We start from the raw sequence: 17,786 nt of genomic DNA on the forward strand, positions 1-17,786 counted from the left end.
GTTATTTGAACGGGGGCAAGGACAAGGCGGCAGAGCGCCGGGAACCTTGGTAACGCGTGGGTGCCGCATGTTAACTGCGTTTGCGGCCGGTAAGAAGAAGAAGGAGGAGGAGGAGAAGGCGGCGGGCTGAGTTTCCCGGGGCCTCCTTTGCTTCTGGTCGCCAGCGGCGGGATGAAGATCGAGGAAGTGAAGAGCACGTCGAAGACGCAGCGCATCGCCGCGCACAGCCATGTCAAGGGCCTGGGGCTGGACGACAGCGGCGCAGCCAAGCCGGCGGCGGCCGGGCTGGTCGGGCAGGAGAACGCGCGGGAGGTGAGGGCGGCGCTGGCGGGGCTCCGGGCTCCATGACCCCGTCCGGCCGCGTCACGGCCTGTCCTATCCTCGGGCTCGGAGGCGACGGGCAGGAGCCCCCTGGGCCCGTCGTCTCCCTAAGGAGGCGCTGGTGCAGCTGTGGAACCTCTGAGGGGGGGGGGGGAGACGGCAGCCGAAAGAGAGCCATAAGGAGTGGGGATGCCCCTTCGCTTCTTGTTCCGTTTCAAGCCATGAAATAAGTTGTGGTTTGAGACGAGCGTGGTCAAGCAGATTGAAAGTTAGGAGTGACCCCCATCCCCCAAAAAATCGCTTTAGAAGAGGTCATCTAAGCCACGGAGAGACCCCTGAATGTTCATGGGCTACTGCGCACATCATGCTGTGGCTGGTGCTGATAATAATAATAATAATTTATTATTTATACCCCACCTATCTGGCTGGGTTTCCCCAGCCACTCTGGGCAGCTTCCAACAGAACACTAAAATACAATAACATTAAACATTAGAAGCTTCCCTAAACAGGGCTGCCTTCAGATGTCTTCTAAAAGTTTGGTAGTTATTTTTCTCTACAACATCTGGTGGAAGGGCGTTCCACAGGGCGGGTGCCACTACCGAGAAGGCCCTCTGCCTGATCCACATTGGAGGCCAACAACATATGCAGGGTCACAAGTTTCACCCTCCCCATCCACCCCGCAAAAAATCAGATTAGGTTCAACCAAATGCTAGGCATCCTATATCCCTGCCTTGTGTAGCTTTTTCATAAACTATGAAGTAAGTGGCTAGTCTAGGAAGGAGATCTTCATACAGAGCTTGGAAGCTCTGCTGTATGCTTAACCGAAATCTGCTTCAGTTCAAGGATATTAATTTTGGGTCTTAAGTGAGATCAAACTGAGCAGTTGCTTGTCAGATGGCCATAGCATCAGAAGTTCATGGTGTATCATTGGAGATGTAGCTTATTTGTGTTTGTTTATTCTTATACTTCTATTCCACCCCTCAAGGAACTCGAGGTGGTGTACATGCTTCTCCATGTTGTCATTATTAGGGGCAAATCTGACTGACTGGGCTTTATGGAGCATCAAAGTCATAGCTGCATCTGCAGACTTTCTGCACACCTTTCATCAGCTTCCTAAAATTTGGTGCTTAGCTTAGAACTGTATTAAAGACAAGGCCTTTTCAGAGTTCATATTTCTTTGGTTTGTATTGAATTCAGAGACATATATATAAAGATATAATCTGAAACAGTGAACCCCACTGAATGCAGTGGCCCTTCTGAGTGGACATGCCTACATTTTAAAATTAGTGTTAGTTCATTGAACGTTCCACTAGTCTGCAAACTAGCCATTTCAACATCAGGTGAGCTGTTAATAAGAAACTTTCTAAAAAGAAGAGCACTCGGAAGTTCTCATTTTTCTTGTGCCAATACAAGCTTGGTGGGAGATCTTGGCCAAATCCCTCACTTTCATCATTTTAAACTGGTGATTGTGCAAGATATTTAGATTTACTCAGACAAGCCAGAAGATTATATATAGCTGTTGTATTTGTGAAATGATAGATGTCCTATGCTATTGCAAATGCCTTCTGTTCCTAATCTCAACAAGGACTTTAAAAAGCAAAAGACAAACAAACCCCAAACCCTCCAGTATCTATAACACTAGTATTTTAATGTTTTAGGCTTGTGGTGTTATTGTAGAATTGATCAGAAGCAAGAAGATGGCTGGCAGAGCTGTGCTATTGGCAGGACCTCCTGGAACTGGAAAGGTATGTCTTATGTCAAATGCTTTTGTCAAATGCTGGCTCCCTTGGCCTGAAGCAAGATGAGCGCCGCACCCCATAGTTGCCTTTGAGTAGACTTAACCATCCAGGGGTCCTTTCCCTTACCTTTTACTTCCCAGTAGCTTGTACATTTGTGCTTATGCATACTTCATTTTACAGAATTTATGTGCTGATTGTTTGTAAAAAAAATAAAAAAAATATTCAATTGGTTTACAGAAATACAATAATAAACAATATTATTTATAATATTAATAATAAATAATAAAATATTAACAACATCACAAAAGTTAAGATATTCAAAAGATCATTAAAATAAACAGCAGCTAAAAAGAAATAAAGCACATGTAACTTTTATGCTTGCCTAACAAATGTTTTCAGCAGTTGTCAACAAGAGTACAGCAAAGAGTACAGTACACACATCATGCATGAGACCACCTAAACTCATTTGGTCAGTGGAATGGGAGGAGAACTGGACTACTGCATAACATTTGGTCCTTGTATTATAGGAATATTATTGTTATTAAATTTGTATGTCGCCCTTCAACCGAAGAACACAGGGCAGTTCATACCATAAAAATGAAAACACAGAATACATTAAAAAACAAAAGCAAAACAAACTGATAAACCCTCCCCCCCCCCCCACATTTAAAAGGCCATAGAATGTTAATCCGCCAAATGCCTGGTTCAAGAGAAACATTTTTCCTGGTGTCTAAAGATGGCACCTAATGGAGATATTTAAATTAGTATGCTTGTCCTAGGTGAAAGATTATGTGAATATGCAACCTTTTAACAGTAGTTAGAGGGTCACAAACTTATTTGATACTTACTGATACTTATTTAGGCAGCAATTCTGTACACATTTCTAAGAAGCCTTTAGGAGCCATGCTAGAACTAACAAATTACTAAAAAGCTTTAAACCAGTAGTTCTTAAACTTGTTCCAACGCCATCGAACATTTGAAAATTGCTGCAGATCTCAGATTAATCCCCCCCTTTCCATCATCACTAAAACCAGCACCATATTATAGAAATCTAGCCCCAGACTAGAGAAGGATTTATTTAACTGGTAAATCTCTCTGGAAAAAATAGTAAACTGTTCTAGCACTATATTGTGAAAATCATGATCTTTAGGCAAGAGCCTCCTTAGCCTATTTTGATAAATATGGTCCTGTTAAAATGGCCTCCCTGCATCCTTCAATACTCCACTATTCTGGAACATTCCCTCAACCCCCCTGGAGTTGCTTTACATGGGGCAGAAAATGAGGAAATGTCTTAAATGGTCTCCCCTCTGCCTCCTCCAGTAGGAAGATCCTTTAAGCCACATTCCACTTACAAGAACATTAGGTTGTATCCAAAGTTGATCCTACTCAGTGTAGGCCTACTGAAATTTAAGTTTAAAACCTGATAGGCTGTCTAATTTCTTTAAATTCTCTGAAATTTTGAGATTTATGTATAATATATAATTGCTCAGTCATTTGACTTTTTATTTTCATAGACTGCTTTGGCTTTGGCTATTGCTCAGGAGTTGGGTAGTAAGGTTCCCTTTTGCCCTATGGTTGGAAGTGAAGTGTACTCTACTGAAATAAAGAAGACAGAGGTCTTGATGGAAAATTTCAGAAGAGCAATTGGTATGTACCTTGAAACAAGAAAATAAGTTATCAGTTCAAGGTTATATTTTTTTTTGTTCAGTTGAATGTATAACATATGTTATCATTTGTTTTGATTAATAAATCATATCTTGCTCCAGTTTTTAATATTATGGCAGAATTACTGAATCTCTTGCTATCATATTTGTATAAGATCTATAAATCCTTTCATCATTATGGCATTTTAGTTGACTCTTGCTTCAGTCACAAACAGTGCAAGAGTGATACTCTGCCTTTCTGCATTCTCATTGCATAATGCTGGACAAAATAGAAGAAGGTATTTGTAGCTAACAAGATGAGTAGCTTTTCAATTAGGTTAATTTTCTCTTTAGTACTTGTGGATTTATCAATTGAATTGTTTCAGTTTGTCAAGAGGAAGAGTTGGATTTACAAGCAAAACATTAAGCATCTAAAATCTTCTTATTTTACTTACTGTTGACAGCTGATAGAACTATCCCTTTACAGACCTTTGGATTGCTTAAAGATACCCTAATTGTTTTTATTATTGCTTCCAACATCCATTAATTCCCCGGGGCTCTGTATCATGATTTACCACAGACTTCATCTTAGTATTGAATGGCATTAAGGTGAAGAAACATTTCCATCAGTTCTTGCAACTGAAAAAAGTGGCCCATTGATTTCTGTAAGAAAGAGACTCTCAATCATCTGTGCTCTTTAAGTTACTGTTAAATTGGCAGGGTCGAGGGGGAGAGAGCCGAGAGATGGAGAGAGCGCAGTCTGCAATATTTCCTTGATGTGATGAAGTTCCCTGTCAGATTTGGAAACTTGAACCAGCAGTTGAAACCTGTGTCATCCATGTTGTCATTCTTAGAGATAGCAATAATTTAACAGCCAGCCACATTGTTGGTGCTCCACATTCCCTGGATGTCAGCATGAAGATGCTTCTAAATAAGTATTTGGTGTTAGTGAAAGATAGAAATTCTTCTCCCATCTGTTGAATTTTATCTAACCCAAGTTATTAAAACATTCCTCTGAGAAATGGTTTTCTCTCCATTAATACCTATAACAATCCAGACATATTTCAGAACTGGTTACTGCCTACTCTGCTTAATGGGAATATGTTCTAATTCTTGTCCAATCATCCAGATTTTCTTTCTCAAATTAAGAATTCTCAAAAGGATATTTCTAGGGTTGCAATAGCAGAGATTTGTGTTAATTTGACATTCCAGTAGACTCTGAAATGAGTGCCAAGGGGTTATGAGTATAGCCTTATCTGGTCATTAGTTACTCCTCTGTTGAGCAACACCAAGGCAAGGGAATGGGGTTGTGACAAATAGCCCAGTCCTCAAAGCTGTGCACTCCTCCACCAACATCCATGCATATAGAATGAACGTCTGGAGGGGGTCTTGACAGTTGTAGATGGGGAAAGCTTCCCCAGAATCTGAAAGCCTGAGGGAAGTCTTCACATGTGCAACATAGTCATGTGAGTTTACAGAAAATGTTGCTATATGAATTTGGGTAATTTGCAAAATTTTATTTGTATCAGAAAATTTATTCTCTGTAGATTGATCTAATTTAGCAAGCTTATCCTATGTATTATAGTAAACAAAGCTAAGGACTTTGAAACTACAAACTTAATTTTATTTGCAGTTGGCATTCATTCATTGTTACTAGTGAGCTTACAAAACAGACAATTTTCCACTAGTAAATAATAATGTTTAATGTTACACCTTTTCAGAGTCAGATTCTAGGTGGCAATTATAAGAACTACTTAGCAGTTCTTTTCAACCAAACTGTCAGTCTTTTTAATGTCCTATTTGATAAATATGTATTACTGGTTATAACTCTAGAATCTGTAATGGGTTTTTTCTCTTTCATGACATAGTTTTCGTTTAAGTGGTAGAGTAACAAATGGCCCTTCTTCATCTTTTGTTTCAGTGCTACTAAATTTATTGGGTTTTACATAAATATTTCCTGATGGTATTGGAGATGGCAAAGATGACTTCAGGTGGCAAATATCAAGAGCAGTCCATTATAAATGGCAATTATTTTTATAGCTTATATAATCAATATTTTACAGGCTTGAGGATTAAAGAAACCAAGGAAGTTTATGAAGGTGAAGTCACAGAATTAACTCCATGTGAGACTGAGAACCCCATGGGAGGATATGGCAAAACCATTAGTCATGTGATTATCGGACTCAAAACTGCAAAAGGAACTAAACAGCTCAAGGTAGGTGGGGTCTTATCTCTCACACATTTCTCAGCATCTTAGCACTTCCTCATGTCAGTAAAAGGGGCAGGAGAACAGTTGACTAAAGGTACTTTTTAAGCAATAGAATTTATTTATTTTGCTATTTCTGTTTCACCACATGATCTGATAGGTCCTCTAGGTCATTTGCCACTTGACCACATAAATTGATAGATATTGTCCACTCCTACTTCCAAGAATGATTTAGAGATAGGTGATGCAGTTCTGCTGAAGCTAAGCGTTATTTGCCTTGTAAGCTGTCTGGGTCCAGAACCATTTGTAAAGCACTTAGGGGGCAATACTATACACCAGGAGTGACAAGCCTGTGGCCCTCCAGATGTTGTTGAACTACAACTCCTGTCTTTCCTAATCACTGGCCAGACTGACTGGGGCTGTTGAGAGTTTGGAATCTAGTAACATCTGGCAGAATGCAGGATCCTCAACACTGCTGTGCACACTTCCCTGGAAGTAAGTCCTACAAAGCTCAATGGGTCTTACTTCTGAATAGGATTGCACTGTTAGAACTAATTCAGTTGATTGATATGTTACCAGTACAGATAGGAATGTATGCTGAGTTTCAGTGAAACTGGAATTACTGTAAAACGTAACTATTTTAATAAAGGTAAAGGGACCCCTGACCATTAGGTCTAGTCGTGACCGACTCTGGGGTTGCGGCGCTCATCTCGCTTTATTGGCCGAGGGAGCCGGAGTACAGCTTCCGGGTCATGTGGCCAGCATGACTAAGCCGCTTCTGGCGAACCAGAGCAGCGCACGGAAACGCCGTTTACCTTCCCGCCGGAGCGGTACCTATTTATCTACTTGCACTTTGACGTGCTTTCGAACTGCTAGATTGGCAGGAGCAGGGTCCGAGCAACAGGAGCTCACCCCGTCGCGGGGATTCGAACCGCCAACCTTCTGATCAGCAAGTCCTAGGCTCTGTGGTTTAACCCACAGCGCCACCCGCGTCCCTAATTCGACAGTACCAAATTGCAAATTGTTATCATTGAAAAGCAATAACTGGAAGTCTGTCATTGCGTTGAGTCCAGAATTAAGTATGTTTACTAGGGCTGGTTCAAGCTGGCTTTCATACCTGTCCTCCTCACAGCAGCCCCCTGTACTGTCAGGAACTCTGCTGAATGGGGTGGGCTGCAGACTAAGACAAGTTCTGCTAGCCGGAACTCTGCTCATGAAAGCTGCTCAGAAAAATAAATATGAAGAAATAAAAGCTAACACACTTCTACTGGAACCTCTTTCTTTGTAACTGCATCTTAATATAGTTGGCCTCTATTTATTGTCTCTGTAGTTGGACCCCAGCATCTTTGAAAGTCTGCAGAAGGAAAGAGTAGAAGCTGGTGATGTGATTTACATTGAAGCAAACAGTGGAGCTGTCAAGGTAAAGCAAAGACAACCATTGAACCTCTGACATAGTATTGGTTCAGGATTTTCCAACTTTTTTTCAAAAGTCTGTGTCCCCAAAACCTTATCAATCCCTTCTAGGATAGCTGTGGTTTTCCTCAGGAAAGGAGAGAGGTGTTTTTTGTTTTGAAGGGGATCGTTGATGAAATAAATGCCATCTCTAAAGGGGAATCATTTGATTCACAAGTAAGGTCATCTGGTTTGAGAGCTCTGGTTACAGTTGCCCAGAGTGGCTGGCACAACCCAGTCAGATGGGTGGGGTATAAATAATAAATTATTACTATGATTATGATTATTGAATGTTTTGCCATTCATTTTAATATTTAACTTCATGCTTGTGTGTGTTCGTGTTCATATATGATATATAAGTGAAGAGAAAAGACCTGAAATTACTAGTCGTACTAAAAAGAAATGTATAGAGCCTTTAATCTTTTATCTTCCTGGTGTTCTTGCCATAAGATATATGCATCTAGAAGGGAATACTGCATTAGTTAGCATGTTCTTCGTATCTGATTTAAAATGTAGTTTAGGGAGATACTCGGTGTTTAATGGATGAGCATAATATTTTGTATCATACAATAAATCATCTATGTCCCAAGAAGTCTAGGACAGTTTTCTCCAATCTCCAGCTAATCTGCTGGATTTGTCCTTTAGCAAGAGTTTCGCTCTTTCAGAAGAATGGAGAAAATACCAGGTGCTTTCAGTACGATTTCATAGGTTGATCAGTCGTTCCTTTTCCAAGGACAAGCATGGCATTTTCAAAACTGTCAAACGAAGCCTGTTGGGGTTGTCACTGTAAAACAAGACCTTTGTTTATCAGCTGTATGTCATTTTCAATATTGGCAATAACATTAATTATAAATATAGTGTATGTGATTTCTAAATTCCTCTTCGCAGAGGCAAGGCAGGTGTGACACCTATGCAACAGAGTTTGACCTTGAGGCTGAAGAGTATGTTCCTTTGCCGAAAGGTGATGTGCACAAGAAGAAAGAGATTATCCAGGATGTAACTCTTCATGACTTGGATGTGGCCAATGCTAGACCTCAGGTATTCAACTATACTGACAGAAGCATTCAGACTTTCAGATTTGTGAAGAAAAGGAAGTCTTGCTTTTGCAGGATAGGCAGCAGGTCCTGCAAAGGCTCCCACTAAGGAAAGAAGGGAAGAGACAGTGGATTCCACTCTGCAACCCTCTGTACCACCCCCCCACGCTGTTACAGAGGCTCTCCCACAATCCTCCGGAGCAGATTTTCAGGGGGCATATGGGATTGCAGGGGAAAGGAATTCTATCAGCAAGAATTGAGTGGAATTTTCCTCAGAAGAAATCTGGATCAATCCACTAAAAATCTAACAATAGGTATCTGCCTCCCTTTTAAGTGTGCCAGCACCTGGGGTCAAGGAGTACTGTCACAGTTCTATCCATTATTTTTCATTGTTGCTGCAGTATGGAGTAAGCCAGGCTTTCCTGAAACACACAAACTCATTTAAAACAGGGATCAGGATCTACCAGTAGAACTGTTGATGATTTGCAGCAGTCTCCAAGAGTTTTTGACTACCAACATTTGCAAGTTTTAAAAGCCACCAACCTTGTTTTGGGGGAATTAGTGAGGGTGGTTATTGCATGTAGGTCAATGAAGAAAATGGAAAACATTTTTGGTGCTAATAATATTCACTGCCTTTTACCAGTAATTTCTACTGCATCCTAAATTGTATACATATTTTAGTACAGTGAGGCTTTTTGAACCTACAGGTAAATATATGATAGTTTAACTAAAATGTAAACATATTCCATGAGATAGAGGGTCAATGACAGGTCTAGATTTTTCTGTTCTTTTACTGGTTCAAATAACAAGAAGCCAGAAAACTTTTTTGTCGTCTTTTAAACTCAAATTACATGGTTTTGAAAAGTGAATACTTGAAAAGTCATTAAGGCACACATGTAGCAGGAAAGTCAATATTGCAACTCTGCCAGGGATCAATGACTCAAGCTGATACATGTCATGCAGAGACGTGGAATATAGAGAACTCCTAAAACCTTTGGCAAAAGCATTTTCTGTGTGTGGTATTTGACACATTGTTAAAACTAATCTGCTTTACACTCAGGGTGTCTAGATACATTTTGGAAATATCTAATGGATCTATCCAGTTTTTGTTCAATGCCCATGGACAGATTAAGTTGCTTTTATGAGAATTTGTACTGTCAGCTCCCCTCGGTATACAGTGGTACCTCAGGTTAAGAACTTAATTTGTTCTGGAGGTCTGTTCTTAACCTGAAACTGTTCTTAACCTGAGGTACCACTTTAGCTAATGGGGCCTCCTGTCGCCGCGCGATTTCTGTTCTCATCCTGAAGCAAAGTTCTTAATGCGAGGTACTATTTCTGGGTTAGCGGTTAGCTGTTACCTGAAGCGTTTGTAACCCGTGGTACCACTGTATGGCCCTTTCAATTTGTCTCTTAGCTTAGAGAAGTTCTGTATGAATGCTCCAGTATGTTAGGCAAGTTCTTAAAAGTCCCCACTGCGTTACAGTGAAGGCTTTTTGTGTTTGCAGCTGCAAACAGATTAATCTCTCTCTCCAATTGCAGCGAGTCAGTTCTGAGGGTTAAACAAGGCTATATTGATGCAAGCTTGATTATTGCAGTCTTCAGTTGGATAATGTCATCTATGCTCACAATAACATATTGTCAGCATATCCACACAAACATATTAATCTTTATTTTAAAATAAGTGGCCTCATCAAAATAAAATGAGGCTCCTGGGTGTTGTGGAGAAATGCCAATTGTATGAACTGATATCTCCACATTGAGTATATACTATATACATGGTCCTGAGGAAGGGCTGCTATGCTAGCCAAATAATGGTGACTACATGCTGTAGTGTTAATTCATATAGCTGGTACATAGCATGAAATTAATCCAAAGGATTTGTTTTCCCGGGTGTGATTATTTCTGGCTGGCTGAAATACCTCCTAATTCTTAATGTTAACAATACTTATTTCTAAGACTTTTAAAAACATTTAAAAAATAATTTTAAAGACCATCAACTTCCCAAGCTGAAATATTACAGAATATACTGTATAAAACTAAAACAAGCATTTTCTTGTTTAACAATGCATGTAAATTTTTTTTAAATTATATAGCGAAGGAAAACAAAATTCCAAGTTCTCAACTAGCAAAGGATTATAAAAACATGTTTGCACCTGATATAATTTCCATACATGCATTTTCCTTGAGTGATTTTATTGTTCTGAAACATTGCAGAATTTACTGAGACCTGAATAAAATGGCATCATCATGTTCCAAAGTGCACATAAAGAATGGAGCTTAACAGATATATATATACTAATGTACTATGCTTAGAATACAAAAGTGGTGAATTTATAAAGTAGTTGTCTGATGTTAGAAACTTCAATGTTTTAAAAAAACTGAAATAAGAGTTATGGGCCATATTCAACTTAATAGTGCAAAATTAGCACTAGAGCAGCAGGATTTGCTGCTCTATCCCTACATAGGTGCCCTGTGCCATCTGCAGATCTGCCCATAACAGATTTAGGGGGCACACAGGTTATGTCAGGGGAGGAGATCTGCTTAATGCTACCTTGAATTCAACCCTTTATTTTTAGTTTGACCAAATTAAATTTTCATAGCTTTTTCTGTACAGTAACAAAAAAAGATACAACCTTAATTTTCAAATTTGTTTTCTCTAGGGTGGGCAGGATATCCTCTCCATGATGGGACAGTTGATGAAGCCTAAGAAAACTGAAATCACAGGTACAATAGTTGTCTCACTTTCAGCCTGACCCCTATGCTTATATGGAAGTAAGTCCCACTGAACATGGTGAGACTTGGGTGTATAGTATTGCATCCTTAAGCTTTCAACAAGGCAGAAGGAAGGATAGTCGGAATGTACAGGAAGCGCAATGTGCGTTACACAGTGCTGCTAAAGTTGAATGGGTTTCGGAATATTGTGTTCCAGCAGTTCAGTGACTACTCATGTGTAACACTTGAGAAGTGCTACATAGGGCGTCTGGTTGGTACTTGTGAGCATTGATCAGAATCTGGTGGTGTTGCTTCCTTTCCTCAAATGGGGCACCAGAAGAACAGGCATCAGTGCATCAGCTGTTACTCCACTCTTACACTCTTTAAACAAGCTTTATTTATAGTATGTTTTACATTTATTGACCTACAATTTTGTATACATAGTTGAGCAGTATAGCAGGTGCTCTACATTCAGCATCCAGCATTTTGAAAACATTATCAAATCCTGAAAATATCAGTCATTAGTCATTTACTCATAAGTTATGCAGCCTTTCTTGAAGTTTTCCACAAACTCCAAGGATGAGAATTCACCTTACTGAATGTGAATAGTATGCATGGATGGATAGCACAAAAAAAGTAGAATCCCGGAGCTTTGGCAGATAACAAATAATGGGTGTGCAAAATTGTGAGAGTGAGATTGAATCCCCAGCATCTCCAGCTGGGACTGGAAAGACCCCTATCTGAAGCCATGGAGAGTCATTGCAAGACAGTGTATTGTTTACATTGTAGACTGAGCTAGCTGAACAAAGTTGTCTGACTCGCTAAATTTAGAATAAGGGCTTGTACTGTATTTACCAATTTTTATTTATTTGTCTGGGTTTTTTTAAAAAAAACCTGGTGCAATCTTGGGACAAAACAGCAATATTTACAAATATTAAATGTGAAAAAGCCATTAGTCAAAAAGCCATTTTGGTTTCCATCCAAAAATAAGCAGTTGAGTAATGATTGACTTGAATCCATAATTATGCAAAACCATTGTCTCAGCCTCATCCATTTTAAAGGAGTTTAATTTAATTTAAATTTCCTTATGCATAAGATTTTTGTGTGTGCATCAGTTCAGAAAAGGATACTAATAAGTTGGTGCAAAAGGGGCCGCTCTTTTATTGTAAGTTGTCTTGGAGCTTTCATTGTAAATAAATCAGGTTGTTAACCTTTATCTTTCCCTTAGACAAGCTTCGAGGAGAGATCAACAAGGTGGTGAATAAATACATTGATCAAGGCATTGCTGAGTTAGTCCCTGGAGTTCTCTTTGTGGACGAGGTTCACATGCTGGATATTGAGTGCTTCACATATTTGCACCGAGCGCTGGAATCTTCTATTGCTCCGATTGTCATCTTTGCTTCCAACCGGGGGAACTGTGTAATCAGGTACAGTGCTTAAAGCTTAGTCCTGCATGGTTCTCGTCTTCCCATAAGCCTCAGTGTTAGCTGCTTCAGCACAAAGAGCTATGATCTTTGGGAGCTTTTTATCCGTGGTGCTGATACACCTGTGATAATCATCTTGATGGGTCACAACCATATCTGTTGCTGCAGGGCTGCTTAAGGGCTTCACTACAGGAAAAACCTTCACACTGCGATGACCAAGAATTAGTAAGTTTCTTTAGAGTCAGGTTTTTCAGGATCTTAATTTTTTTTTTCTCCCCCTGTGCGCATCCCTAGATCTGTTCCTTTACTGTTGCTTTGCTTGTCTTCCCCATAATGTTTCAAATGCCGCTTGTTCATATCTTTTTTTTCCTTAGCACTGTAGCTATCTGCCTATACTGCTTCATCTGTTGGCAGTCTTTGCACATGCTCATCTTTCATCCCATACAGTCAGGTTTCTTTTTATAATGGCACCATCACCCTCAGAGGTGACCTGTCTTCTTCTAATAATTTGGACTAGGTTTTGTATCTCCAAACAGCTTTGAGCTGCACTGCTTTGCTGTGAAGAAGTTTACATACTGCACTTGGATAAAAAGAATTATGCAACGTCATTTCCTTAATAAAAAGAAAGAAATGTCTTGTTTAAACATTCCTTTCCTTTTTCTTTTTGTAGCATGTTCATTAGATTTCGGGTGGGCAATGGCTTTTGTTTATTGATTTTTGCTCCAGCACTTAAAAAAGCATTTGGTGCTTTAGAAATAAGAATAGCAACGCCACTACCTGCTTTCCCTTTTTATAGTTTAGCTGGATCCCATCTTGTTAACAGCTAAATGCTAGACTGGTGGCTTTCAGGTATTACTGCTATTTCTGCCTTTACTTAAATAGACTACTTGTACTCATCAAAGATTCATCCCTATTCATTACTGTTGTCTACTTCTTGTGTCACTTCTTAGTCTGCCTACAGCATTTTTTTCTGAAACTTGGTTTATTTCACTTATTAAATACATATCTCACCATTTCTTAGGCAGCTAACAAAATCCACACTGTGTAAAACAGTGACAATGGAATAAATTGTGCTTGTCTTGATATAAATTGAAAAAATAATTAAAATGACGATTTCTCAGGCATTGAGGGTTGCTACCTTCTCTTTCCTCTATTGCTAGCAATTTGCCACAGAAAACATGTCAAATGGTGGGACTTGCCCCTTCTGGCACTCGATTGGGATGGGAAATGCATCTCTCACACTTGCATATACATATAGGACAGAAAATACCTCTGAGAGACCAATGTTTAGAAAAGCTATTTCAAAGCAGCATTAGTCCACGTGTCTGTAAAGCCTTCCACTATTGCATGATTCACACACACCTATATTTGCTGAAGAGGGAGGGCCCTGCCAGTGTATAAGGGACTTCTAAGAATTAAGTACGGGCTTTTTCTTGAATGTCCACATTTTTTGCTGCCCACCAACATTTTATACAAGCTTGGGCACCTGCTCTGCAACCTGTGTGCAGAAGACATTGGCTTAGATCCAAAAGTGTCTTGTGCAAGTGGAAAGATTCTTACAAGGCAAATTCTACCAATTCTCTTGTCCCACTGTAGTGTGCCCCCCCCCCAGTTTCCCATCCCATTCCCTTAATTGAGCAACTATTGGGGGCGAGGGGAGGGTGCAGGAAAGCAAGTGAATTTATGAATATGTACTGTTTATTTTCTGTTTTAAACCACTTAGCCAACCACTTTTAAGACGCTTGGGGAAGGGATTTAATATCCACAAATCAGAATATTAGGCAGTACATTTGGACAAAAGGGTTGAGGATGGTATAGAAAAGAACATGCCCAGATCCATTCTCTTATCTTAGTGGAGAAGAGACCCAGTCCACTTTTTTTTCTCTTGCCTTACTTGCACTTTATACTCTGCATGCTATAGATTTTTAATAAACTTAAATTGCAGTGAAGTAGTGTTGTCTCCAGATACTTGGAATTAAGGCCTACCACACCATAAACACCTCCAGTCATCTTGTCAATATGTTTCTCCTTAGGCCAGGTAACAGTAGAAGAGTTTTTAAAAGTGAACCTCTCAAAGTTAAAGAACAGTCTGCTTCTAGTAATTGTTGGGTGATTTCTCCTCATCAGCTCACAGTGTTATCGGTAGACTCTTAGCCTGTCTTCCTCCTTACAATTTATATCACACCCAATCTTTCCTCGGCTTTTGCAAAAGATATTTTGGCCCCGTGCAGTGAAAGCACCTTCTTGTAGAGAGAGGTTTCCTATGAACCAGGACTAAAATTGTATCAATGGTCTTTCATGTCGTGTTGAAAGAATTTTGAGTTCATGATTCTATTATTAGAAATAGAAGCCACTATTATTTAGGGGGGGGGGGAATAGATTAACATTCTACTCCTATGCTCTGCTCCTCCCTCCCCTCTGCTCCTCATATACCACAACTGAGTAGGATCATGATTTTCTAGTAATCGCCTGAATAAGAAATATTTTTAGATGAAACTGGAGTGCCCTCTAATGGAGAACAGAAGATATTATTATTATTATTATTTGTTATTTATTGAATTTATATACCGCCCTATACCTGGAGGTCTCAGGGCAGTTCACAGAACAAAATCAAAATATAAAACCACAAAATATATAATCAAAATAAAAACAACAACCCCCCCAAAAAAAACACATTTTAAAAGGGCAAAGTCATTTTCTTGTTTTACATAGATACAATATATTGGTGGGAGTGGAAAGCAGGAGTGTTCATCAGTCAAATACTTCACAGTATTTGCACTAAGATTGCAAATTAAGGTACCTTGTGATGACAAAGAGTTTCACCAACCTTATTCTTGAATCCAGATTTTCTGTTGCCTAGCTCATTTACGTAGAATATAAGCTACTCTTGAGGAGAGGTATGTCAAAGTCTGCCTCTTAGGACAGTGCAATGTAAGCCATCACCAACCAATATAATTTCTTAGTGTGTTGCTTTGAATGTTAGAATAAAAGCTTCCCACCAGCAACCCTTTTAAGGTGATAAATAACTATAAACCTGAACTTTTCTTTATATCCTTGCAGAGGTACAGAAGATATAATCTCTCCTCATGGGATACCTCTGGATCTTCTGGATAGGGTGATGATAATTAGAACCATGTTATACACGCCGCAAGAAATGAAGCAGGTAACTCTCTTTCCTATGTAATATCTTGGGGGGCAGGCAGCAAAGGTCCCTCTCTAGAACCTCAGCCAGTGGTGCCGGGTGTGAAACTGTACTGGCTTCTTACCTATAATATGACTGGTTTGCAGGATTTGTTTTTTAGAAAGTTTTTGGGTCCTATAATTTTTTTTAAACAATATTTATATGCTGGCTGATAACAAAGTTCTCTGAGTGGCTTACAATAATGTGAAAAATATTTAATACCGTAATATACGTGGCCCTTTCCAGAAGGAAAGTTTCATCCAAGTAGGAATTCATCCTGCAAGTTTCTTGCTTTGAAACTATGAAGGCTATGGTTTCCTCTTTAAGATGTTTATTATTATTTTTATTATTATTTCATTTTATTTTTAAATGTCTGCTGCGTTCTTTGCTATTCGGACATCACCAGAAATGCTTCGCAACAAAAGTAAAAACCTGCAACTTCTGATAAAATCAGAACAGCTCTCCAATAATGGGTAAATAAACAGCCCACAAAAAGATCTGTTTAAAAACAACCCATAAGTATGAAGACTGTTCCACTCTCCATATTTATCTCCAGGTGAACTGGTTTTTTAATTCATCATAATAGAAATGTGATGGGAATAGATCTTCATTACACTTCGCTTGAAAGGGCGGTCCCGCTTACATTTTTTGTGTTTCTTAATTCCAGATCTTAATTTTTTTCAATATTTGCTCAGTTTGAAATGAAACCACTCCATGTTAGAATTTGAAGTATATGCATTTGTAAACTCCTGGGGTTCATATTCCGTCAGTGATTTGCTTACTGTATTATTGGATCCATTTTATAGTTGATCTAGACGAGATTTTTTCAATGATTGGCTAGAGCAACAGTCCAGTAAGCAGCAGGACTCATTTTGGTGCAAGGAGCATTGATTATAATCCTTGGGTGCCATTATGAGGCATCTTGTCAAAGATCCCCCCTCATTAGTGTCTCAGTGCTGTGGGCTGACACCATACAGGAGCCATTACGGTTTATCATGTCAATTCTTTGTATTATTTAGGAGATAGTGTCAATGGCGGAAAGCATTGTCACCAGATAATAGTCTCTGCTGCTGGATAAGTGCCAAGGTGAAGCAGAGGCATTTATTGAATATAAACGTACCAGCAAAGGCTCATTTCCTTTGGCATGAGGAAGCTTTTGTGTGGTGCCTTCTTTCAAAATCTGCCGTGGTATTGATACTTGGGATGTTTTTGTGTACCTGACAGGATAGCTGTAGCACCTTGATATAGATTACAGCAAAGGTGGCTAGAGGATACAGCTGTACAATGAGGCTTTCATTTCAATATTAGCATAATACTATGCATTATAATATTAACGTTGGACAAAGTAATTGAGAGTGGCCAACTGCAGCTGTGCCTGGGTGAAATGGATTATCTAGACCAATCTCTGCCTGGCTTCAGACCTGGGTATGGCACTGAAACAGCCTTGGTCCATCCTAGTTATTGACCTTTATCATAGAGCGCTACCCTGTTGATTCTGCTCAATCAACCCCTTGGTAGTGTTTGATACCGAACATTAGGAATAACTTTCTGAAAGTAAGAGCTGTTCAACAGTGGAACAGACTCCCACAAGAGATGGTGGACTCTCCTTCGTTGGAGGTTTTTAAGCAGAGGTTGGATGGCTGTCTTTTGGGGTTTCTTTAGTTGTGATTCCTGTATTGCAGGGGGTTGGACTAGATGACCCTTGGTTCCTTATCCGCTTTTAATTAATTATATGCTGCAGTTTGCCCCTCTTTTGCATCTTATTTGGACAGGGTTTAGATTTGCTTAGTGATGTGTTTTAACAGATGAGTTAAACATTTCCCTTCTGCAATTGTGTAAAGATTTCTGGGCCCAATTCAAAGTGCTGGTTTTGACCTATAATGCCTTAAATGGCTCAGGACTGCAATACCTCAAGCACTGCCTCTTTCCATATGAACCATCCTGGACCCAGAGATCATCTTCTGAGGCCCTTCTTCATGTGCCTCCTCCTTGAGAGGTCTGGAGGATGGCAACATGAGAATGGGCCTTCTCTGTAGTGGCTTCCTGTCTGTGGAATGCTCTCCCCAGGGAAGTT

The 17,786-nt window shown here is 39.6% G+C and overlaps 1 protein-coding gene across 1 annotated transcript in view; it reads left to right on the forward strand.

Moving 5' to 3' along the window:
* Positions 1-17,786, forward strand: part of RUVBL1 (RuvB like AAA ATPase 1) — a 22,110-nt gene continuing 4,324 nt past the window's right edge. Inside the window, exons 1-9 of the mRNA XM_083489372.1 lie at positions 1-312; positions 1,980-2,066; positions 3,575-3,707; positions 5,767-5,918; positions 7,240-7,329; positions 8,250-8,399; positions 11,056-11,119; positions 12,336-12,534; positions 15,592-15,694. Of these exons, the coding sequence (XP_083345498.1) occupies positions 172-312; positions 1,980-2,066; positions 3,575-3,707; positions 5,767-5,918; positions 7,240-7,329; positions 8,250-8,399; positions 11,056-11,119; positions 12,336-12,534; positions 15,592-15,694 (1,119 nt within the window). The 5' untranslated portion in view covers positions 1-171. The remainder of the gene's footprint in view (positions 313-1,979; positions 2,067-3,574; positions 3,708-5,766; positions 5,919-7,239; positions 7,330-8,249; positions 8,400-11,055; positions 11,120-12,335; positions 12,535-15,591; positions 15,695-17,786) is intronic.

Source organism: Podarcis liolepis (assembly GCF_965112155.1).
Source record: "Podarcis liolepis genome assembly, chromosome: 2".
Taxonomy (NCBI): domain Eukaryota; kingdom Metazoa; phylum Chordata; class Lepidosauria; order Squamata; family Lacertidae; genus Podarcis; species Podarcis liolepis.